The 24,422-nt window shown below is 44.2% G+C and overlaps 1 protein-coding gene across 5 annotated transcripts in view; it reads left to right on the forward strand.

Annotated features, from left to right (window-relative positions):
* ANKIB1 (ankyrin repeat and IBR domain containing 1) overlaps positions 1-24,422 on the forward strand; it is a 379,415-nt gene that overhangs the window by 143,219 nt on the left and 211,774 nt on the right. For all 5 annotated transcript variants that reach the window (XM_069211633.1, XM_069211632.1, XM_069211636.1 and 2 more), the window contains exon 9: positions 23,457-23,623. In XM_069211633.1, coding sequence (XP_069067734.1) covers positions 23,457-23,623 — 167 coding nt within the window. The remainder of the gene's footprint in view (positions 1-23,456; positions 23,624-24,422) is intronic.

Below are 24,422 nucleotides of genomic sequence, written 5' to 3' on the forward strand. Positions count from 1 at the left end.
GCACCTCTGTTTCCAAGATGGCAGAGGTCTGGAGCACACTGGAGGAGCTCTGGACACCTCCCAGGGGAGGTGCAGGTCAGGGGAGTGGTCACTCCCCTTTCCTTTGTCCAGTTTCGCGCCAGAGCAGGGGCTAAGGGGTCCCTGAACCGGTGTAGACTGGCTTATGCAGAATTGGGCACATCTGTGCCCAAGAAAGCATTTCCAGAGGCTGGGGGAGGCTACTCCTCCCCTGCCTTCACACCATTTTCCAAAGGGAGAGGGTGTCACACCCTCTCTCAGAGGAAGTTCTTTGTTCTGCCATCCTGGGCCAGGCCTGGCTGGACCCCAGGAGGGCAGATGCCTGTCTGAGGGGTTGGCAGCAGCTGCAGTGAAACCCCAGGAAGGGCAGTTTGGCAGTACCAGGGTCTGTGCTACAGACCACTGGGATCATGGGATTGTGCCAACTATGCCAGGATGGCATAGAGGGGGCAATTCCATGATCATAGACATGTTACATGGCCATATTCGGAGTTACCATTGTGAAGCTACATATAGGTAGTGACCTATATGTAGTGCACGCGTTTAATGGTGTCCCCCCACTCACAAAGTTCAGGGAATTGGCTCTGAACAATGTGGGGGCACCTTGGCTAGTGCCAGGGTGCCCTCACACTAAGTAACTTTGCACCTAACCTTTACCAGGTAAAGGTTAGACATATAGGTGACTTATAAGTTGCTTAAGTGCAGTGTAAAATGGCTGTGAAATAACGTGGATGTTATTTCACTCAGGCTGCAGTGGCAGGCCTGTGTAAGAATTGTCAGAGCTCCCTATGGGTGGTAAAAGAAATGCTGCAGCCCATAGGGATCTCCTGGAACCCCAATACCCTGGGTACCTCAGTACCATATACTAGGGAATTATAAGGGTGTTCCAGTAAGCCAATGTAAATTGGTAAAAATGGTCACTAGCCTGTTAGTGACAATTTGGAAAGAAATGAGAGAGCATAACCACTGAGGTTCTGATTAGCAGAGCCTCAGTGAGACAGTTAGTCACTACACAGGTAACACATTCAGGCACACTTATGAGCACTGGGGCCCTGGGTTACCAGGGTCCCAGTGACACATACAACTAAAACAACATATATACAGTGAAAAATGGGGGTAACATGCCAGGCAAGATGGTACTTTCCTACAGTCACAAGGTGCTTTCTCCCAACTCTGTATTTCATTTGGAATCTGGGAAATTGCCTTTGATTTTTTTGGGCCAACATTTTCACTTTTTCATCTTTTATATCTGAATCCTAGTTGTGCTCTGCTTTAAAGTAACAGCAAACAGTGCCAAAGAAGGCAGTACTCTTAGCCTGAGTAATGGATTTATTAAGGCACTTCCCAGATATCAAATAAAAGCACACAGATACATGAAAATAAGCATTTAACTCAAATGCAGTGAAACACATGCATATGCCATAATACTCACAGCAGTTAAACAATGACATGCACAAAATGTGCAATACATCAGCAGTGAAAAAAAAAAAAAAATATATATATATATATATATATATATATGTGTTTGCGTGTGTATATATGTGTGTGTGTGTGTGTGTATGTGTATATATATATATATATATATATATATATATATATATATATATATATATATATATATATATATATATATATATATATATATATATATATATATATATACAACAAATGGTCCACTTTCCGTCTGTGCCCACGTCTGGGAAGGAGCATTTCCCTGTATTTTACATTAAAAAGGATGGAGACATTGGATCACAAATCAGAACTCAACCAATTGTAACATACAGGAAGGTACTATCGCTAAAGGATATGTTAGTGAAAAGTCACTTTGAATTACCAGCAGTATCTAACTGGCTAGTAGATGGAAATAAAGGCTTTTTCTGCTGCAACAAATGTAAGGCATGCAAGATTGGCTGTAATAAGAAGAAGATTGCAGATTTTCGGGGTAAAGAAATCCTGATTACAGATAGGATCACATGCGCAACTACATTTGTAGTGTATGTTATAGAATGTCTCTCTGGTTTGAGGTATGTAGGGAGCACCATCTGTCCTTTAAAGAAGTGAATTTTTGAACATATTAGGGCGGTTCAAAATTATGATAGTAATTATGCCATGACCAAACATCTTAAAAATCAGGAGAATCTAATTGGTTACATATGAGGTATTTTGGAATTGCAACAGTAAAAAAACAAGAGCGAAGAGGGGACAGAGTCAAGGTATATCATCAGATTAAAAACAAAGATCCCCTATGGGAAAAATGGAGATGAGGAATTGTACTGTCATTTATAAATATGAAGAATGATGAGCTAATTAGAATTATATAAATATAGAATTGATTGCACCAGGTGAGAAAGTATAGGTGTACCATGCGGACAATACAGAATATGTTGATTCATTAAAAAAAAGAGTGGTACTAGACCACTACCTTTGATAATGGATTCTAAAATAATAACATAACATAGATATAGATTGGTGTAGGCAAATCTAACAAATGTAAAATGCAAAGAGAAAAAGAATGTATGTATTGATCAGTAGAAATTAACATAATTTGATATAATTCTTTGTGATGACTATAAGGGACAACATTTTCTTTGAATATGTGAATATTTGTTTTAATGGCATTTATGTGTTTTCCATTTTTGGTGTTTGAAATCACAAGTTTGTATTTATTGTAGTGTACTACATATCCCAATATGCCACATAAAGGGGGAGAGAGTATATATAGTAATGAATGGATCATTCATTTACCGTGATCAAGACATTGTTGGTTGAAACGCGTTGGTGTTGTGGTAATCAGTTGCGGATTAAAGGAGTAATTCAAAGAATCCTGTGAGTGCTGCGTTTTTTGACTTTGTGTCATACTTGTGTGTGTGTGTATATATATATATATATAAATATTTAAGCTTAATAGTTAAGAATTCAAATGCATCGCCATGGGGGTAAATCCATCACCCCAGCCTGTCAGCACCAAGCCGGGGAAACCTGAACGGCAGAGACCGTTCCCCAGATGGGATTTTCTTGGGCAGTGTGTCCGCACCCAAGCAAGCTCCTACCTCTGCACCAAGTTTACACGTTTTCTGTACCTTAAACTAAGTCAAGAAGAAAATTCTAGTCACCCCCTCCCTTCTGTTATGGAATTCAAACGCTGGCTGTCCTTGGTCTGTGTCAAAAACATGCAAAAGTACTGGCCAGGCCCCAATGTGCATTCCTGAGGCAGAGCTGTACCTTTCCCTGATGAAAACATTTTAATTTGTGTACACTTTTATCGTAGCTGCATCCCCCATAATATGTTCTATCACAGTATGACCCTGCTCTGGTGAGAAGAGTGAAAACACATTCAGTGTGGAAAAACTGTGCACCGCTGCTGTGACGGCACCTGGAGCTAAGCACAGAATGGAGGCAATGGTCAAGATGTAGTTGGTGGTCAAATATACATGCACAGCATTCAAAGCACTGATTCTCAGAAGCCAGACATTTTCCCAAAATGAAAGTTGGTTTTGTGTTACATAGATATCCTAAATTTGGTGGCTTTCTCTTGCAGTATTGTCTTTAACAGCTCTTCTGCTGTAATGGATGTATTCTGATTGACTGTTGTTTTTGTGTTGAGATCATTATTTCAAGAGATGTTAGGTCATACGTTGTATTTAATAGTTTTTTTGTGAGTGGAAAAGACAGATAGATCGTTATAGCTTGCATCATTGGTCAGGAGGTGTTTTCATTGAAAGATTTCAATAATACATCTGTTGGGTTGGTTGAGAAGGAGATTACTTGAGGAATGTAGCTAGTTTTGGCTGTTGAGATGGCCCTTTCCTTTTCATCACTGCTTTCAGTTTGATCAGAAAAATGGTTTAATTTTGAATTGTCAAAACAACAAAAAGAGGGAGAATTCCCATTCTTTTCCAAAAGGGGAAGGGTTTATACCATCAAATAGAAAAAAGTTGTTTCCCTCTTGTACTTATTTTTCTCTTAAACCCTTCTATTAAAAAATAAAACACACCCTCCTTTCAATCCAATCTTAACATCCTAACCAAAATGGAGTCACATTATAGTAAAAACAATACTATTTATTAATCTCACTTTAAAAACACATCCATTATATATATTAAAAACGTATTCCACAAATACGATATGAAGCTCAAATGCACAGAGTTCCGACAGATGTCTAGGAGTTCAGTCAAAGAGCCAGGTCTTGAGGTCGTTCTTGAATTGAGGTAGTGAGATTGATTGCCTAAGGTGTTGCGGAATAGCATTCCAAGACTTTGTGGCGAGGTAAGAGAAGAATCTTCCTCCATTTGAGTTCTTGTGTATCCTTGGGGTTGTGGCAAGGGACAGTTGGGTGGAGCAGAGGAGTTTGGTAGGTGTGTAGAAGGTCAGGCGGTTGATGAGGTATGTGGGTCTGATGTTGTGAAGGGCTTTGTATGCAGCCATGGGGAGCTTGAAGTTGATTCCTTTGTTGATTGGGGGATGTCCAACTGTCCTTGATTGACATGCCTTTCGATGGCTCCTGCCTATTTGCAGACAAAACTGACTCAGTGCTCTAGCACTTTCGGAAGAGCTGTGTCACTGCTAGATTTCACTGGCTTTCCCTATCTGCCCGGTCTCCATAGCAGCCCTCTCACCCTTACCATGGCCTTGGCATGTATGGACATCCACAATACCAACCTTGTCCGCCACTACAACAGCCTGCTCAGTTCTTTCCTGGACAGAGTTGCGGATCCCAAAGTGGCCACAGGAGTCGGTCCCATCAAGATGTCCATTCCCCCACCCCTCTCTCAGCAGACGCCTCTAGGCTTTTTTAGTGCACCCTCCATTCAGCACCACCATCCCATTGGTGGTAGGATCAGGCTCCATCTTCCGCAGTGGTCTTTTGACAACCGCCAACAAGTGGGTCTTCAGATAGTGCAGAAGGGGTAAGCCCTTCCATTCGTGGAAACCCGTCCTCTTTGCCACCTTTCTAAGAATGGCTCATGGAGGACCATCTTTCCTTTGTCCGTCAGAAATACAGCCTCTCCTGGCCAAAGCAGCCATTGAGTGGTTGCCTGTTCCTGAAGTAGGGCGTGCTTTTTATGCTTCTGCTTTCTGGTGCCCAAAAAGGATGGAGGTCTCTGCATTATGTTATATTTACTCCCCTTCAGCTAATTTCTGACAGAAGAGACATTCAAGATAATCACATTGACTATGGTTCTGTTACCCACTTTATAGCAAACAACAAGTGTGCAATCCTGCATTGTGGATTTAGTCATACGATTTGGGTGACCAGACCATGATAGATTATCAGAGGCTTCTTTATTTTAGAAGCACAAGCCATCACCCACCAGTGGTGGGACGCTTTATCAAAGAGGTGTGCTGCTCATGGGCTAGTGCCACAAAAGGGGCCTGTTGTTTGACGTAAATCTTGTTATCTTGCCTCCTGGTCCAGATTAGTCAGATCTGTAGCATCCATCCATGTCAGCGAGAAGGTTATCAAAATAAGAGGGTAGATTGGTCCATAAATACCTGCTAAATTTAACTAAATGTCCCCTCAAGAAGTCCTTCAATTTTTGGGCCTCTGGAGTGAAAACAAAAAAGGGGGGAATTCCTGGATAAGAATGCTGCATTGGCTCTCTTAAAAGTTAGTCAGCCTGACGAGTGAGTGAGCTTTAAACTCTGTGTTAACCACCTTACATTACCTTCTTTCCAGACAAACTGGTTCTGTGGGCTCAGGCATCCTTCCTGCTGAAAGTGGTGATGTACGTTATGTCCGTCAAACCATCGCCCTGCCGGCGTTCTATGCTGTGCCTCACCCCTCTAATGAGGAGGAGATACCCATCACTTGGACCACAAGAGAGCGGTGACCTTCTATATAGATTTTAGTAAAGACCACCAGGTGGACGATTCGCTCTTTGTGGCTAAAAAGCAGCCTCCAGAAGGGTTGCATGCTCATTCAACCAGTGCCAAAGCTGCTACCACTGCGTTAGTGCACAGAGTCCCTGTCTTAGACACCTGCCAGGCATCTACATGGGCATCCCTCCATATGTTCAGGAAGCATTATTGTCTGACTAGTCTGGTTTGCTAATAGGGGCATTTTGCCTACTCAGTTCTGCAAGACTGAGTCCTCACAGAGACTCACCTACAAATAAGTACTGTTCAGAAGGTGAAGAATCTGTGGCTAGCGGTTTCTATCAGAAGACCAAGTTACTTACCGTAATGCCCTTTCTGGTAGAGACTAGCTGCAGATTCCTTACCGACCCTGCCATCCTCCCTGTTCTGTGATTGGACTGTAACCATTAATATGATCCAAAGTGTAGCAGTCTCCATACTCTTTACCAGTTTACTTCTGGGGTTGTGCATCTTGGGCCATTGGCAATCTTGAAAGCAGCTGATGTCAGCGCAGGGGAGTGGCACCTGTATAGGCCCCACACGTAATTTCTGGCACTGAAAGGCATCCATGCAGAGTCCGAAGGTGCTATCTTCAGACTTGCAGAGATACAGAGGTGATCTGCAGCTAGATAGGCTCGCTATCAGAAAGAGCATTACTGAAAGTAACTTGTTCTTATATGATGAGTATTGCTGTGATATATATAACTGAGGGTGGGGTATACATTCACACATTGCACCAATCTTTTCCTTTCCCTTGCCCTGGCTTCTATTATGAAAATTAGTAACCAAATGAGAAGTGCCTTGGAAAATTCACTACCCTTCAATTGGCCAAGGCAGAGTATCAGATATCGAGGTACTTATTATGTAAACATTACAAGGACTTCATGAGAGAATTGTAAAACAATCTGCAGAGGTAAAACACTATATATATATATATATATATATATATATATATATATTATTTTTTTTCGAGTTCGCTGACAGGTGACATGCTCCAAACTGGAGTGCGTGTCGGAACAAACAAAGACAGCGCACTTCGTAATATCTTTCCAAATCCTTTGTTTTGTCTACACAAAGGCTCAAAAATATCTTTATTCAGTTCAGCAAAATACTTTTTTGAGCACTAAGCAATGCGTTGCAGCCTTTGTGTACACAAAACAAAGGATTTTTGTGTGTATGTGTGTGTATATATATATATATATATATATATATATATATATATATATATATATCCTTGTTAGGGTCATTGCTGCACTTAACTTGAATAGTGTTCCCAGACTTTTGTCTGACTTCCAAGCACTTCCCATGTTCCCACGCTGGAAACCGTGAATCTTGTGAGATTCTCTGTAGAGTATTAGGGCATAGAGGGACCTAGGCATTCCATATATACATATTTACTAAATAACTTAATTGAACATAGTATTTGAATGGTCTTCCCAACTGACAGAAAAACATTGGCCGGATATGAAAATTTTACTGGGAAGAGCCCCGGAAGGGATTTGATATGATTACCCAAACATAGCAGATCCAAGGTACCATACTTTTCAGAAAATCACATTGCCATTCATAGAAATGTGAGATCATCTCACAAGAACCAAAAGGATAACTTAATGTTCAAAGCATGTGTGGCTGTAGATAGAAAGTCTTCCCAGTCACAAGCTGAAGTGACTCTTCCTCTTTCTGGTAATGCACATGGTTATCCACTCCATTGTTAGATTCCTCTCTTCCCCCATCTGGTTCGGACGTGTGATCCTCTGCTTTGGTTCGACACTATTGTCTCATTTAATTTCCAAACACTACTTTCATTATTGTTTTCGATCACAGCTTTTCTCAGTCACCCTTGTCTGTCATTGATGTCGACTTTGTCAGGGCAACTCAAATCAACTGCGGCCTTCACACTTTGGGGTGGATGCCATACCTTCGATGTTCCCTCCACACCATGTCTAGCCAGTGATGCAACAGAGGCCCTTCCCCTTCTGTCCTCGCTGCCATGCCAAGTACCCACGCACCGATCTCCACCGAGTATGTAACTTGCACCTTTCCCCTCAAAATTAGAAGGCTACCTTTGAGGCCCGCAAGTCCTTTTTTTGAAGAAGATGCTGCAGGACTATCAAGCTCGATGCCGCAAGATGTCCTGCTGCAGCATTGAAGATACAATAGACCTCTATGGACCCAAGGATCCTCAAGAGGAGGCACAGGCTCAGGTGCTGGCTGCTGACGAGGACACCTTTTCCCCCCCGAGGACAGCTCCTGCTCCGAACGGGAGATGCAAGATCTCACAACAGGTAAAGCCATGAGTACTAAGCCCCTCCACCCCAACACAGCAGATCACCACAAAGGGTCTTCTACCTACCCCAGACTGGCTAAAGACTATTGTTGGGCCACCACTGCCTTCAGACCATGTCTGGCACTGACAGGTTGCATCTGACCTGCCCTTCCTCGACTCTGCAGTGAAAAAAACAGCATAGACCACACACTCTTAACCCCTTCGCTGCCAGGGCTTTTCCCCCTCCTGTGCCAGGCCTTTTTTTGCCTATTTGGGGCAGACTTTGTGGGTTCCCCTGAAGAAGGCCAAGAAATTGGCCAAAATACAGGGAAAATTTCGTTTTTTTAAAAAAAAATTGGAAAAAGTGGCTGCAGAAGAAGGCTTGTGGTTTTTCCCCTGAAAATGGCATCAACAAAGGGTTTGCGTTGCTAAACTCAGCAGCTTCCCAGCTTTCAGGAACAGGCAGACTTGAATCAGAAAACCCAATTTTGTCAACACAATTGCGGCATTTTACTGGGACATACCCCATTTTTGCAATTTTTTGTGCTTTCAGCCTCCTTCCAGTCAGTGACAGAAATGGGCATGAAACCAATGCTGGATCCCAGAAACCTAAACATTTCTGAAAAGTAGACAAAATTCTGAATTCAGCAAGGGGTCATTTGTGTAGATCCTACAAGGGTTTCCTACAGAAAATAACAACTGAAAAAGAAAAATATTGAAATTGAGGTGAAAAAAACATAAATGTTTCTCTACGTTTTACTCTGTAACTTTTCCCTGCAATGTCAGATTATCGAAAGCAATATACCGTTACGTCTGCTGGACTCCTCTGGTTGCGGGGATATATAGGGCTTGTAGGTTCATCAAGAACCCAAGGAACCCAGAGCCAATAAATGAGCTGCACCCTGCAGTGCGTTTTCATTCTATACCGGGTATACAGCAATTCATTTGCTGAAATATAAAGAGTAAAAAATTGCTATCAAGAAAACCTTTATATTTCCAAAAAGGGCACAAGATAAGGTGTTGAGGAGCAGTGGTTATTTGCACATCTCTGAATTCCGGGTTGACCATACTAGCATGTGAATTACAGGGCATTTCTCAAATAGATGTCTTTTTTACACACTCTCCTATATTTGGAAGGAAAAAATGTAGAGAAAGAAAAGGGGCAATAACACTTGTTTTGCTAATCTATGTTCCCCCAAGTCTCCCGATAAAAATGATACCTCACTTGTGTGGGTAGGCCTAGCGCCGTCGACAGGAAACGCCCGATAGCGCAACGTGGACACATCCAAATTTTTTAAAGAAAACAGAGGTGTTTTTTGCGAAGTGCCTACCTGTAGATTTTGGCCTCTAGCTCAGCCGGCACCTAGGGAAACCTACCAAACCTGTGCATTTCTGAAAACTAGAGACCTAGGGGAATCCAAGATGGGGTGACTTGCGGGGCTCGGACCAGTTTGTTACCGGGAATCCTGTGCAAACCTCAAAATTTGGCTAAAAAAACACATGTTCCTCACATTTCTGTGGCAGAAAGTTCTGGAATCTGAGAGGAGCCACAAATTTCCTTCCACCCAGCGTTCCCCCAAGTCTCCCGATAAAAATGATACCTCACTTGTGTGGGTAGGCCTAGCGCCCACGACAGGAAACGCCCCAAAGCGCAACGTGGACACATCCAAATTTTTGGAAGAAAACAGAGGTGTTTTTTGCGAAAGTGCCTACCTGTAGATTTTGGCCTCTAGCTCAGCCGGCACCTAGGGAAACCTACCAAACCTGTGCATTTCTGAAAACTAGAGACCTAGGGGAATCTAAGGAGGGGTGACTTGCGGGGCTCGGACCAGGTTCTGTTACCCAGAATCCTTTGCAAACCTCAAAATTTGGCTAAAAAAACACATGTTCCTCACATTTCTGTGGCAGAAAGTTCTGGAATCTGAGAGGAGCCACAAATTTCCTTCCACCCAGCGTTCCCCCAAGTCTCCCGATAAAAATGATACCTCACTTGTGTGGGTAGGCCTAGCGCCCACGACAGGAAACGCCCCAAAGCGCAACGTGGACACATCCACATTTTTGGAAGAAAACAGAGGTGTTTTTTGTGAAGTGCCTACCTGTACATTTTGGCCTCTAGCTCAGCCGGCACCTAGGGAAACCTACCAAACCTGTGCATTTCTGAAAACTAGAGACCTAGGGGAATCTAAGGAGGGGTGACTTGCGGGGCTCGGACCAGGTTCTGTTACCCAGAATCCTTTGCAAACCTCAAAATTTGGCTAAAAAAACACATGTTCCTCACATTTCTGTGGCAGAAAGTTCTGGAATCTGAGAGGAGCCACAAATTTCCTTCCACCCAGCGTTCCCCCAAGTCTCCCGATAAAAATTATACCTCACTTGTGTGGGTAGGCCTAGCGCCCGCGACAGGAAACGCCCCAAAGCGCAACGTGGACACATCCACATTTTTGAAAGAAAACAGAGGTGTTTTTTGCGAAGTGCCTACCTGTAGATTTTGGCCTCTAGCTCAGCCGGCACCTAGGGAAACCTACCAAACCTGTGCATTTCTAAAAACTAGAGACCTAGGGGAATCCAACGTGGGGTGACTTGCGGGGCTCGGACCAGGTTCTGTTACCCAGAATCCTTTGCAAACCTCAAAATTTGGCTAAAAAAACACATGTTCCTCACATTTCTGTGGCAGAAAGTTCTGGAATCTGAGAGGAGCCACAAATTTCCTTCCACCCAGCGTTCCCCTAAGTCTCTCGATAAAAATGGTACCTCACTTGTGTGGGTAGGACTAGCACCCACAAAAGGAAAGGGCCCAAAACATAACATAGACACATCACATTTTTTTATAAAAAGCAGTGCCTACCTGTGGATTTTGGCCTGTAGCTCAGCCGGCACTTGGGGAAACCTAGCAAACCAGTGCATTTTTGAAAACTAGAAACCCAGGGGAATCCAAGATTGGGTGACTTGCGGGGCTCTGACCAGGTTCTGTTACCCAGAATCCTTTGCAAACATCAAAATTTAGCCAAAAAAACACTTTTTTCCTCTCATTTCGGTGACAGAAAGTTCTGGAATCTGAGAGGAGCCACAAATTTCCTTCCACCCAGCGTTCCCCTAAGTCTCTCCATAAAAATGGTACCTCACTTCTGTGGGTAGGCCTAGCGCCCACGAAAGGAAATGGCCCAAAACACAACGTGGACACAACATATTTTTTCACAGAAAACAGAGGTGTTTTTTGCAAGGTGCCTACCTGTGGAGTTTGGCCTGTAGCTCAGCCGGCCCCAGGGGGGGGGAAGAAATGCCCTAAAATTAATTTGCCCCCCACCTGGGAGCGACCCTTGCCTACGGGGTCGCTCCCCCTGCGTGACATTGGCGCCAAAAAACAAATCGGACAATCTGCCCCCAGGGGGGGCAGAAATGGTCTAAATACAATTTGCCCCCCCTGGGGAGCGACCCTTGTCTGATGGTTCGCTCCCCATCTCTAAAAAAACAAACAAACAAAAAAAAAATAAACAAAAAAAATTCCCCTTGCGCCTAGAGGTTTCTGCCTACGGGGTCGCTCCCCCTGCGTGACATTGGCGCCAAAAAACAAATCCCCGGTGCCTAGCGGTTTCTAGATTGACCTAAAATCGGCCAATCTGCCCCCAAGGGGTGCAGAAATGGCCTAAATACAATTTTCCCCCCAGGGCAGCGACCCTTGCCTGATGGGTTGCTCCCCATCTCTAAAAAAACAAACAAACAAACAAAAAAAAAAACATTTCCCCTGGTGCCTAGAGGTTTCTGCCCCCCCTGGCCAGAAATGGCCTGAAATGCTTCCAGCGCGATGGGGGAGGCCCCTGTGACAAAGGGGGGGTGGGGGGTGGGGGAAGGGGAAGGTGTTCCCCTTCCATCCCCGCCTTGGGGGGGAGGGGGGCGCGCTAGATGATCTCGTCCAAGGCACAGGGGAACTGTAGCCTTGGACGAGATCATCTCGTCCAAGGCATAGAAGCGGTTAAACCGACTCCTCCTCCATTGGAATCGAGTCAACATTCAGAGCTGAGACCCTCGGCATCGAAACACCACTCTACCTCGGCACAAAATATTCCAGTTTCAGATCCGAAACCCTCTGCACCAAAAATACCGGTACTGGAAACTTTGACATCTTAGGCGAAATCTTACACCTTTGGCAAGGATTCACATGGTTTCAACCTTGTGGAACTGGTGCTTCAACGGCTACAAGAGGAAAACACATTATGATACATCTGGACACTGGTCATATCATTATGAGACCTCCTCATTCCAGTGCACATCTAGCCAAGAGACAAATATCAATTGAAGAAGCTTTGGAATCCCAACACCACCAAAGCAGACCAAGAAGGTGGACAAGGCTACATGCCCGGTGCACATCAGCCTTCCACCAACGCCTGCTGCGCACCACACAAAGTCACCCTCTTCTTTACCTGGGAGCGGGTTGAGTTTTTCATCCCATCACACAATGACCCGTGGAACTCTTATGAAACAGAGCCACCTGCCGATATAGTCCTCAAACTGTATCCTGCTAAACCCACTCCCCCAGACAACACTACCACCTGCCATGTCCTGGTAGGCAGAGCTGCCTCCTTCTACAAAGTCAAGCTACAAACTGAGCCTTTAGAGTACGTTTTCTTATTTGAGACTCTCCTCCACCAACGCTTGGCACAATGATGCTGAAAGGCATACTGTGCCAGATGCCAGACATATTCAACGACCCTGTTAGGTCGTGGGTCATCGCAACCAGGGTCGACAAAAAATACAAAGTGTCACCCAGCGACCCACACCCCACATACATAAAGGGACAATTCCCACCCTACTCATTGGTAGTTGCCACATCATGCAAAAGGACTAACTCGTAAACATCTGGTGAGGCTGCCCACCCGATAAAGAGAGCAAAAAGATCAATGGCACGGGTGAGAGGGTGGCTGCCCAGTCCACCAACCACTGGAGGATCGCTAATTCCATTGGACTCTTCACCGCTACCACAGGGCCCATTGTAATGAGATGGAGGAGATCCTCCAACATCTCCCAGAGTAGTACACGTAGCAGGCATACCAGATTGCCTCCAAGGGTAAGTTAATTTCAAACACCACAGTTCGCTGCACACTCTGTGCAGCTGACACCTCAGCTAGAGTCATAAATTCTAGTGTCCTCCTTCAGAGACAAGCCTGGCTTCTATTATCAGGTATTAAACCTGACATCCAGAAAAATGCTTGGGTCTTCCCTTCGATGGGGGAACACCCTTTTGGTCCTCAGGTTGACACTCTCCTATATAAAAATAAAGAAAAATAATGAGGCGGCCAAGGCTATGGGGGTGTTGCAGACATTATCGCAATGCTGTTCCTTTCACCGCTCCTCTTATCTTGGAGGATCTGAGACCACCTCCTGTGAGACTTCCACCTTCTACCAGCGTCTCCAGGCACAGAGCACTGCGCACAGGTGATACTACAGAGGCCACTATCAGGGCAATAATACCAAGTGTAGAGGCAAGGGCGGTTTCATTAAGACCTCCGTCACCACCACCAAACCCTGACTTGCCTACCAACCCTGCCAATCTTGGACCTCAGACCCCTAAAAGAAAACATTCTTTCAGAGCACTTTCACATGGTTACTCTTCAAAATTTCATTCCGTTACTGCAATAAGGTGACTTTATGGCCGCATTCGACCTGAAGGATGCCTATTTTCACTTTCGTATTCATCTGGTGCATCGCTGATACCTCAAGTTCATAATAAACAGGCAGCATTTACAGTTCAAAGTGCTCACTTTCAGGGTCACAACTACCTCCAGGGTCTTCACCAAATGTCTTGCAGTAGTTGCTGCTCTCCTGCGCAGACAAAACATACATGTCTTTCCATATTTAGATGATTGTCTCATGAAAAGCGCAACTCTTCAGAAGTGCTTCCAACTCACTCAGGCCACAATACACCTATCAATTAGGCTTTACAATCAATGCAGTCAAATTCCACCTCCATCTTTCAAATACAACCCTACCCGAGAGCCATCCTCAACTCAAAACGGTGGATAGTTTACCCCAATGCCACCTAGATTCAGTACTTCCAGGCACTCATTCTCCAGTTCCCACCTCATCAGCTGGTAAGTGAGGAGAGTCATGTGTTTCTTCGGTATGATGGCTTCACACACAGCCATAGTATTATCCGTTGCAAGAGTGCTTAGCGCACCGATGGACTCAAGCAGAGGGTCAATGGGAAGATCTAGTGTTGGTCAGCCGTCTGCCCCTCTCTGCAGTGGTGGAACACCAACAGTCTCTCAAATAGACAGCCTTTCCTACACCCAGTTCAGCAGAGAACCATAACAACGGATACCTTCCTCAAGGGTTGCGGAGTGCATTCACAAGATCTGACTGTCCTGGAACGCTGGACACTCAACAAGAGACATCTCCATGACAATCATCTTGAGTTGCTGGCTGTTCACCTGGCACTCAAAGACTTCCTTCCCTACCTGATTGGCAAGGTAGTCCTAATCAAAACAGACAACATGACTGCCCTGTTTTATCACCAAAAGCAGAGGGGCACCAGGTCCCCTCAGCTGTCTGATCAAGCTCAGACCATTTGGAGGTGGGCTCTTTGGTGCAATATTCACCTGTTAGTGAAATGCCTCCTGAGAGCGAGCAGTGACTTTGCAAATCTCCTCAGCAGGAGGCACCAGCAAGTCCACAAGTGGGAGCTCCACCTTCATGTCCTCCTCCCTTACGTCCGGCATTGAGGTCACCCAGAAATAGACCTTTTTGCCACAGCAGAAAATGGCAAATGCGCAAACTTGGCCTCCAGGCTCCCACAGTCCATGGCAAACACACTATGGATGAGTTGGTCTGGGATATTTGCTTACGCTTTGCCACCTCTCCCACTGCTTCCGTTTGTGGTTTGGAAACTTCGGCAGGCATCTCTCACTCTCATCCTAGTGGCTCCCACAATGGGCACAGCAACCATGGTTCACCACACTCCTAGAACTCTCAGTAGTTCCCCACAAGATACTGCCCAACAGGCAGGGCCTACCAAGACCCCAGGTATTTTAACCTTGAGATCTGGCTCCTGAAGTCCTAGAGTTTAGTTATTTGAATTTACTGCAACCTTGTAGGGACCTTGTAAAAGAAGCATACAGGCTTACTACTTGTGCCTGTTATGTGGCAAAGTGGAAAATATTTGTTCACTATTGTCATTGCAAACACATTGATCTTTTAGCAGCCAGGGTAGAAGATGTTGTCTGTTACTTACTTCATTTACCTACCTCTCGTCGAGCTTTTACATCTATAAGACTACACATAGTGGCAGTAGCCACATATCTACAAAACAGACAGCACACTTCCCTATTCAAGATTCCTGTCATTAAAGCCCTCCTGGAAGGCCTTAAAAGATGAATTCCTCCTAGGGTGCCACCAACTCCCGCTTGAAATCTCAATATTGAATTAACAAGATTAATGGGCTTTCCACTCCTGCCCCCCCTAGTTTCTATCCTGGAAGGTAACATTCCTGGTTGCTGTCACTTCACTCAGACATGTCACTGAATTCAGGCATTAACTTTAGAAGAACCCTTTTTCTAACTACATAGAGATAAGGTGGTACTAGATACTAGTCCTACATTTCTTCCACAGTTGCTGTATCAATGCCATGTTAATCAATCTATTGAATTGCCAGTATTTTTTCCTCAATCTGACTCAGTTGCAGATAGGGCATTACACACCTGAGCCCTCATGTATTATATTGATAGAACCAAGTCATTAAGAAAAGCACAACTCTTTGTTGCTTTTTCAAAATAACACAAAGAAAGGGCCATTTCTAATACAAGCATTGCACATTTGGGTTGTCAAATGCACCCAAACATGCTATGCTGAAGCTAAAAGAACTTTACCTGTCCTTCCTAGAGCTCACGCCACCCGTAAAAAGGGAGCTTCAATAGCTTTCCCATGAAATATACCTATGGCTGATATATGTAAAGCAGCTACATGGTCTACACAGAATCTATTTATAAAATATTACTGTGTAGATGTGCTGGCCTGTCAACAAACCAATGCTGGCCAACCAATTCTACGTGTATTATTTCAAACAGCTGTAACCCCCACCGCTTATGGAGGAGGACTGCTTTACATTCTATGCTAAACGTGTATCTACAGCCACACATGCCTCAAATGGAAAATGTTAATCAGTAAGCATCTGTTCATGGCATGCAGTGCAGTAGATTCACATGCACCTACCCTCCTCCTCAGACACATGTTTGTTACAGTTACTTTTATGAGTTATCGCAAATTCCTTTAGCATGAACATCTTACTATATTACAGTATGCTTCATGTTCTAACCTCACCCGCCTTGCGGGAAAACAGTCTAACAATGTAGTCGATGACTATGCACATTACCAGCAAGAGGAGGAGTCACTTTATCTTGTGACTCAAAAGACTTTCTTTGAAGAAAACAACCTGCACACATCCGAGCCTAACACTAGATGGAAAAATTATACTAAGGGTATGAATTTGCAGCCCTCCTTGCCACAAACAGATGCTTACTGGGTAAGTAACATTTTCCTTCCTTCTCCTTTTATCCCTTTGCCTAAAAACCCTGATTTCACAACTGGCCTTCAGGGAAACACAATTGCACAGTGGCAACAAATATGATGCTATACCTTTTGAGAGAACACTACATAAATCAAGATATTAATGCTTCAAAACATTCAAGTAAGAGTTTGGAGAAGGGTAAGAGGAGAGACTGAGTTATGACACTGGGTACTTAATCCTGAAAATAAAGGGGCAGGGCTCTAACATTTAGTAAAAAAACAAACTGGTCTCCAGGTATGTTTTCGTAAAGGCCTGATTTCTATCATCTTTGTTTTAAATCCTCCAAAGGTATTCATGAGTGGCCATTCACAAAACACTAGGAGAAGGCTATAAAGAGAAAAGATGTAAATGGGGAAAAACTGTGGCACGATGTGTCTGGTGGTCATGTCTCATTAGAGAGGCATATTGGATGAAGTTACTGAGACATATCTAGGTGGTTTAGGATATTGGACCAAATGTAACAACCATTTGTCTGGTCGCAAAAGGCCGATTCATAGCATTGGGCCGTTTCCGACCATAAAAAGCTTTTTCTAAAGTACAAAATGCAGAATGTGATTCGGTAACTTTACTGAATCGCGTTTTGCATTTACGATTCCGTATTTCGAGGGGTGCGACCAAATTCTGGTTGCAAAGCAGTAATACTTTTCCACCAAATTAAAACTGGTGGATTAAGTCCCTCTTGGACCTTGCTGGTCCCTGGCAGCTGCACTTTTCCTCCAACTGCGACATTTGCCTTTGCCAAGGCTTGTTGGTGTTTTTTCCATACCACAGTCTGACTGCAATCCTTCATCCGGTGTGGGACATCGACTGCATCATCCAGGAACTCTTCATCTGCTCCAGTGCTGCATTGCTGATCATCTTCATCTCCCTGTCGACCAACTCCTGCATCCACAGGCGGCTGGGTAGTGACTCCTTCCACCACCGGACACTCCAACTGGAACTGGACTTGGTTCTCTTCTTTTCCAGGTCTTCCTCTACCAGGATCCACCTTTGGGTTCTTGCAGTCTTGTCTGGATCTTGCAACATCCTTCTATGAAGAACCAGAAACTTACCTCTTTCCTCCTGGTTGCTGGGGGGTACTCCAGTACTTACCTTTGGGGTTTCTTAGTACCTCCAGCTCCCCTCTACCGATTACGCTTCCTTGGGTGGGGACCCCACCTTAGCATTCCACTTTCTTAATATATGGTTTGGTCTCCCCTAGGCCTTCATTACTGCCTATCGTCTTTTTACTGTTGTCTTTTGCTTTTTATGCCTATTCCTGATTACAACTGTACATACAATAGTGTGTTTACTTACCTCCTATTGGAGAATTGCCTATCTAGTAATTTAGTATTTGTGTCACTAAAATAAAGAACCTTTATTTTTGTAACACTGTGTGGTTCTTTCATGTGTGTAAGTGCTGTGTGACTATAAGTGGTATTGCATGAGCTTTGCATGTCTCCTAAATAAGCCCTGGCTCCTCATCCACAGCAACCTCTAGAGGGCCTGGCTTCTAGACTATGCCTGCACTTCACTAATAGGGGAACCTTGGACCTGGTATAAGGTGTAAGTACCATAAGTACCCACCACACACCAGGCCAACTTCTACAGCCCTCATAAAGTTTTGTACACATAAGCTATCCACACCAAATTTGCATCCTTTTTTTTCCAACATTCTAAAGATTTTTAACAGTACACAGAGTTTGTGAGTTCCCACGGAGGAGACCAAGAAATTAGCCAAAATACTGCTAAAATGTGAGTTTTTTGGGAAAAATGGGGGAAAAGAGCTGCAGAAGAAAATATGTGTTTTTGTCCCTGCAAATGTCATCAGCAAAGGGTTTGTGGTGCTAAAATTACCATTTCCCACCTTTCAGGAACAGGCAGGCTTGAATCAGAAAACCAAGTTTTTCAGCACAGTTTTGGCATTTTACTGGGATGTACCCCATTTTTACTATTTTTTGTGCTTTCATCCTCCTTCCAGTTAGTGACAGAAATGGGTGTGAAACCAATGCTGGATCCCACAAACCTAAACATTTCTGAAAAGTAGACAAAATTCTGAATTAAGCAATGGGTAATTTGTGTAGATCCACAGCAATTCATTTTGTTAAATATAAAGAGTGCAAAATAGGTATCAAGAAATCTATGTATTTCCAAAATGGGCACAAGGTATGGAGTTTAGAAGCAGTGGTTATTTGCAGATCTCTGAATTCAGGGGTCATTATACTGGCTTGTGAATTACAGGGAATTTCTCAACTCACAATGACTTCTTTCTTACACACTGTCTTGCATTTGGAAGGCAAACATTTTGAGAAAGACAATTGGCAATAACACTTGTTCTTCTATTCTGTCTCCCCCGACCCAGTCTCCCGATACAAATAGTACCTCACTTGTGTGATAGGCCTAGTGCCCATGACAGGAAAAGCTCCAAAACACAACATGGACACATCACATTTTTCCACTGTAAACTCATGTGTTTTTTGCAAAGTGCTTAGCTGTAGATTTTGGGCTGTAGCTCAGCCGGCACTTAGGGAAACCTACCTAACCTGTACATTTTTGAAAACTAGACACCTAGGGGAATCCAGGATGGGGTGATTTGTGGGGCTCTCACTGGGTGTTGTCACCCAGAATCCTTTGCAAACCTGAAAAGTTGGTTTATAACACTTTTTCCTCACATTTACGTGCTGCAAAGTTCTGGAATCTGAGGGGAGTCACAAACTTCCTTCCACCCAGTGGCCTCTCCCCTTCCCCCCCCCCCCCAAGTCTCCCAATAAAAAGGGTACCTCATTTGTGTGGGTAGGCCTAGTGCCCACAACAGGAAATGCCCCAAAACATAACGTTGACACATTTCATTTTTCAAATTAAAACGTATGTATTTTTTGCAAAGTGACTAGCTGTGGACTTTGGCATCTAGCTCAGCTGGCACCTAGGGAAACCTAGCAAACCTATACAGTTTTGGAAACTAAACACCTAGGGGAATCCAGGATGGGGTGACTTGTGGGGCTGTCGCTGGGTTCTGTCACCCAGAATCCTTTGCAAACCTCAAAAGTTGGCCAAACAAACACTTTTTCCCCAGTTTTCGGTGCTGCAAAGTTCTGGAAACTGGGAGGAGCCACAACGTCCTTCCACCTAGCAGTCTCTCAAGTCTCCCGATAAAAATGGTACCTCACTTGAGTGGGGATGCCTAGTTCCCACAACAGGGAAGGCTCCAAAACACCCCCTTCAGTAGGGGTTGGGGGGCAAAACCATGGCCATAGTGATTGGCAGCCCCCACCCCTCTATTTTTTTTTTATTCCCTGGCATTTAGTGGGCTTTCTGCCAACTCCCCACCCCCCTGGAGGGGCAGATGGGGGGTAATTACCCCATCTGCCCCTCGGTGGGCAGAACAACTGTGTCCCCATTTATTTGGCCATACCCCCGCCCTTACACAAATAGGCTGATCTGCCCCCAGTGGGGCAGAAGTGGCCAAAATTAATGCTCCCCCCCACCAAAGGGGAGCGACTCTTGCCCAGGGGGCAGCCCCCTCAAACAACACACACACAGCAATCCCTGGTGCCTAAGTGGTGTCTGCCCCACTTGGGGCAGATGGGTCTAATAAAAATAGGCCGATCTGTCCCCAAGGGGGGGCAGAAATGGCCAACAGTAATGTGCCCCATGGGGATCGACCCTTGCCCAAGGAGTCGCCCCCCAAACAAAAGACACACACACATTCAACAGTCCCTGGTGCCTAAGTGGTTTCTGCCCCCCCTTGGGGGCATATGAGCCTAATAAAAATAGGCCAGCCTGCCCCCAAAGGGGGCAGAAATGGCCAACAGTAATGTGTCCCCATGTGGAGTGACCTTTCCCAAGGGGCCGCTCCCCCACACACAGGCACCCCCACCCTCCCAATTCCTGGTGCCTAAGTGGTTTCTGCCCCACCCTCACCCCCTTGGGGGCAGATGGGCCTAGCAAAAATAGGCTGATCTGTCCCCTATGGGGCAGAAATGGCTATCAGGAATGTGCCCCCATGGAGAGCGACCAAAAAAAATACATTTTAAAGAAATCCCTGGTGTCTAGTGGTTTCTGCTCCCCATGGGGGCAGATGTGCCTAATAAAAATAGGCTGATCTGCCCCAAATGGGGGCAAAAATTACCTAAAGTATAAGTCCCCCTTGGGGAGCTTGCCTAAGGGGCCGCTTCCCTTATGTCACATTTAAGAAAATAAAAAATAAATGAAAAAAAGCCCTGGTGTCTAGTGGCTATTCCTGTTGCACGATCGCAATGTGATCGTGCAGCAGGAATGCTCAGAGAGACATTGAAGGAAACGAAAAGCCTTTCCTTTCTTTCGATTCCTCTCTGATCTCCCCCTTCCTAGGAGAAATTAATAGCTTCCAGTGCATCGGGTTGACTGCTGATGACCTCACTGCGCAGTGCACGCTGATGTCATCAGATGTCACCGGGTGGGTCAGGGATGACAGTGGAAGCGCTTCCGCTGCCATATCTGCTGGTGTGGGCATGGAGGGGTGGTTGGAGGAGGGGTTGGTGGCCCACGGTGAGAGCTCTGGCACTCAACCTGAGGGTCAGGCCCAGGACATAATGGTTACGTCCTTGGCACAGCAGTGCTGCAGCCGAGGACGTACCCGTTACATCTATGGGGGTTAAATATTAAGATAGCATCCCTAAGTAAGCCTTTAACTTACTAGGACAGGTGCTTGGTATTTAAATGTGAAACATGTGAGAATTTAATGTTTGCATGTTCCTACAAAGAATAGCTTCCAAGGGCTATTTTCAGGTTCTGGTTCTGTTAAGAAAAAGCTTAAGTATATTTATTATGTTAGTTCTGTATATTTGGTTTGGAATAAGACGCAGAGATGGTTCAACCACTGTGTTAATATTTATTACAAGTCTAAAGCAATTCTAAATCATTTATAAAGTTGGATGTTTGAGAAATATACAGCAAAAGTAACTTTACAAAATGCATGTTTTACTTGTTTGAAGCCACTGCAATTAGCTTTGGTGTTTGGTCTTCCTGCTGCTGGCCTGTTAGTGCAGCTTTGCTGTGATGACTTGGATCTAGCTGGATGGCTTGGAGGGAGGGTGGGTAACCCTGCTTAACACAAGCATGGCAGTTTAGGAGTGTCCAGGAACTTTAGCCTTCTGGCTTTAGTTTCAGTGGAGGAGGGAACTGGCCCCAGAACCAATTTAGGGTGATTGATTGAGAGGGGACTTCTCATTATCCTAAACACAACCCAAGATATGCCATAGCTCCCTCCAGGGACAGAACCAGTTTGTCATGCTGGATGTTACTGAAAATGGTGCAGTGGCGCACAGTGTAATAGTTCACAGTGTGGGCAAGCGGGATGTGTTGTAAAGGATCTTGCTCTTGAGAATTGTATTGTCAATTGATCAGGGAATGCCCATGAGTCACCACCACTCTTTAGGTAGTCAGTTGAACCAAAAGTAGCACCTCACCCCAGTTCCTTAGAATTCTTTCTGGACCTGTGGCAGAACAAAAGACAACTGGACCTGCTGTCTTTAACCTGTAAGGAGACCTGAAGGGCTGGACCTGCTCCCACTTGTAGACAGTGCTCAGAAGTGGATTCCAAAGGTAGTTGGCTGGCCTCCTGTGTGGCATCAATGCCTCCCCGCTGCCGCCACCCATTGTGCTGTTTGGAATTGCGAAGGCAAGAAAGGTAGTCTGCTTTTCCTTCAAGGCCACCATCCCTATATTTGTAGCCAAACTCAGGGCAATGCTGATAGAGACCTGAGTAATTAACATGTATTAGGCAGATAGTTCAGCAACTGGACACCCTGTAACACAGCTTATTAACACATAGATCTAATTGCACAATTACAGACAGGCCACACTAAATCGGTGCTTAATTTGCATCCATTATTTGATAAATGCATATTGGTACACCAGCCACCAAATTTTCTCTTTCTAAAATCATCTGTTTATTAGCTAGGATATTTACTGTCTCAAAAAAGAATTAGAGATATAGCATGCAATTTATTTTTTGTTAAATTTATTTTATGTGGACCTTTTCCACCCTCTGTTACACATGTCTTAAACCCTTACCCCGTTTTAACCAATTGGACTGAAAAAATGTTTAACAGTTGTTATACATTCTTCTTTTTGTAACAAAGTCTTTGGTGGATGAACTAGTCTTGTAATGTGGGCTGACCACTGTAGGCACCCTAAATGTTCTTTCTGTGGTTCTCCTGTTGTACTTTCTCCTAGGAAATTATAATATTTTACATTTTAAAATGAGCCATTATCTGATAACTGCAAGTGTTTGGCATTACTGTGTGAAAGAATATTCATCCAGTGAAATGTAAAAACCTAGACTTTTGTGAATGAAAAGCCTAGCTAAAAAACAGGAGAAAAGCTTATAGTAAATACATAGTCAATGTGACTTTTGACTTCAGGAGACATAGATATGGCATGTTCCTTATCACCTGTTCGAAGGTGGTGCTGCACCTGTGTAGTGTCATGTTGTCAATACCAGTCTACAAGATGACTGTACATGTCTAGTGTAAAGCAAGGAAACATTAGCAATAAGAGCCCAATTTAAACTTGTGCAGTGACCCCACCTCTACACAGGTCTCCCCCAAACCCATTTCTCCATTCTATGGCATAACTTTGTTAGTGTTGGTGTTACTTCCATGCCAATATCCTCTTTCTTTAGTTGGTCCTGCATTGCTGTCTTGTGGAACTCAGTTGTGATGTATGCACTGCTGCATTCTATTGCATTTTTCAAGCAGAGGCTTAAAGATAAGTAATGTTATGTATTTCTTTTTTCAGGCATTTGTTGAAAACAATACTGCTATAAAGTGGTGCCCAACAAGATCGTGTGAAAGAGCAGTCAAGCTTACAAAGCAAGGCTCAAGTGCTTCAGGATCAGATACACTTAGCTTCCCTTTGCTGAGAGCGCCTGCAGTAGACTGTGGCAAGGGTCATCTATTCTGCTGGTTTGTACTTAAATTGTGTTTTTATTTTTTTATGAAACAGTACTCTTGCTGTGGGATAGCTTTCTATCTACATGGACGTAGTGCATGTATTTTCAGTGCTTTATTATTGGTTTGTGTTTATTAACAATGCATATTAAGAGTGTTAATATCTTAGCTACCCTTTACCCCTTAAACAGTAGTTGTTATTCTTCCCAATGGAGTCAGTAAGTCAACATGTTATATGAAACTGATCAATCAAACTACTAATGCAAACTGAAACTATGAAACTGAAGGCAAAGATCTTGAGTACATGTATTTGAGACAGCTAGAGTAAAAATAATAATCTGTCTTTGCATCTCTATGTAGATCTAGCCTGAAAATCTGATCTCATAATCTGATCCCAGGATGCCACAATTAGTAACTTTACCTTGTCACTACAGAAAATCACAAGCCTTTATTAGCGAAAATTTCAGGATGTAGTGAAACAGTTACACACTGCATCCTCCTCCCTACCCCAGCAATTGCTATATCTTCATAGGAAACAAATCTAGCACCACATGATGCCAGCAATCTAATGAAGTGGCAGGCATGTATCTCATAACGATACACTGCATGACAAGTACTCAATGGTGCAACCTCTCTCAGCACACAACAGTGCAACTTATCCTACCACTCATACCTGGGTTTCTCTTTTGTGTCCATGAGCCCATGGCACAATACATACAGAGACTTCTCCCTTTCTGCCTCTAGAAGCCAAAACATCATGAAAACCTAGTCCCCACAAAGTAGAGGCTCAAAACCTAGAGACAACAGCACAGTA

Source organism: Pleurodeles waltl, chromosome 10 (genome assembly GCF_031143425.1).
Source record: "Pleurodeles waltl isolate 20211129_DDA chromosome 10, aPleWal1.hap1.20221129, whole genome shotgun sequence".
NCBI classification, from domain to species: Eukaryota; Metazoa; Chordata; class Amphibia; order Caudata; family Salamandridae; genus Pleurodeles; species Pleurodeles waltl.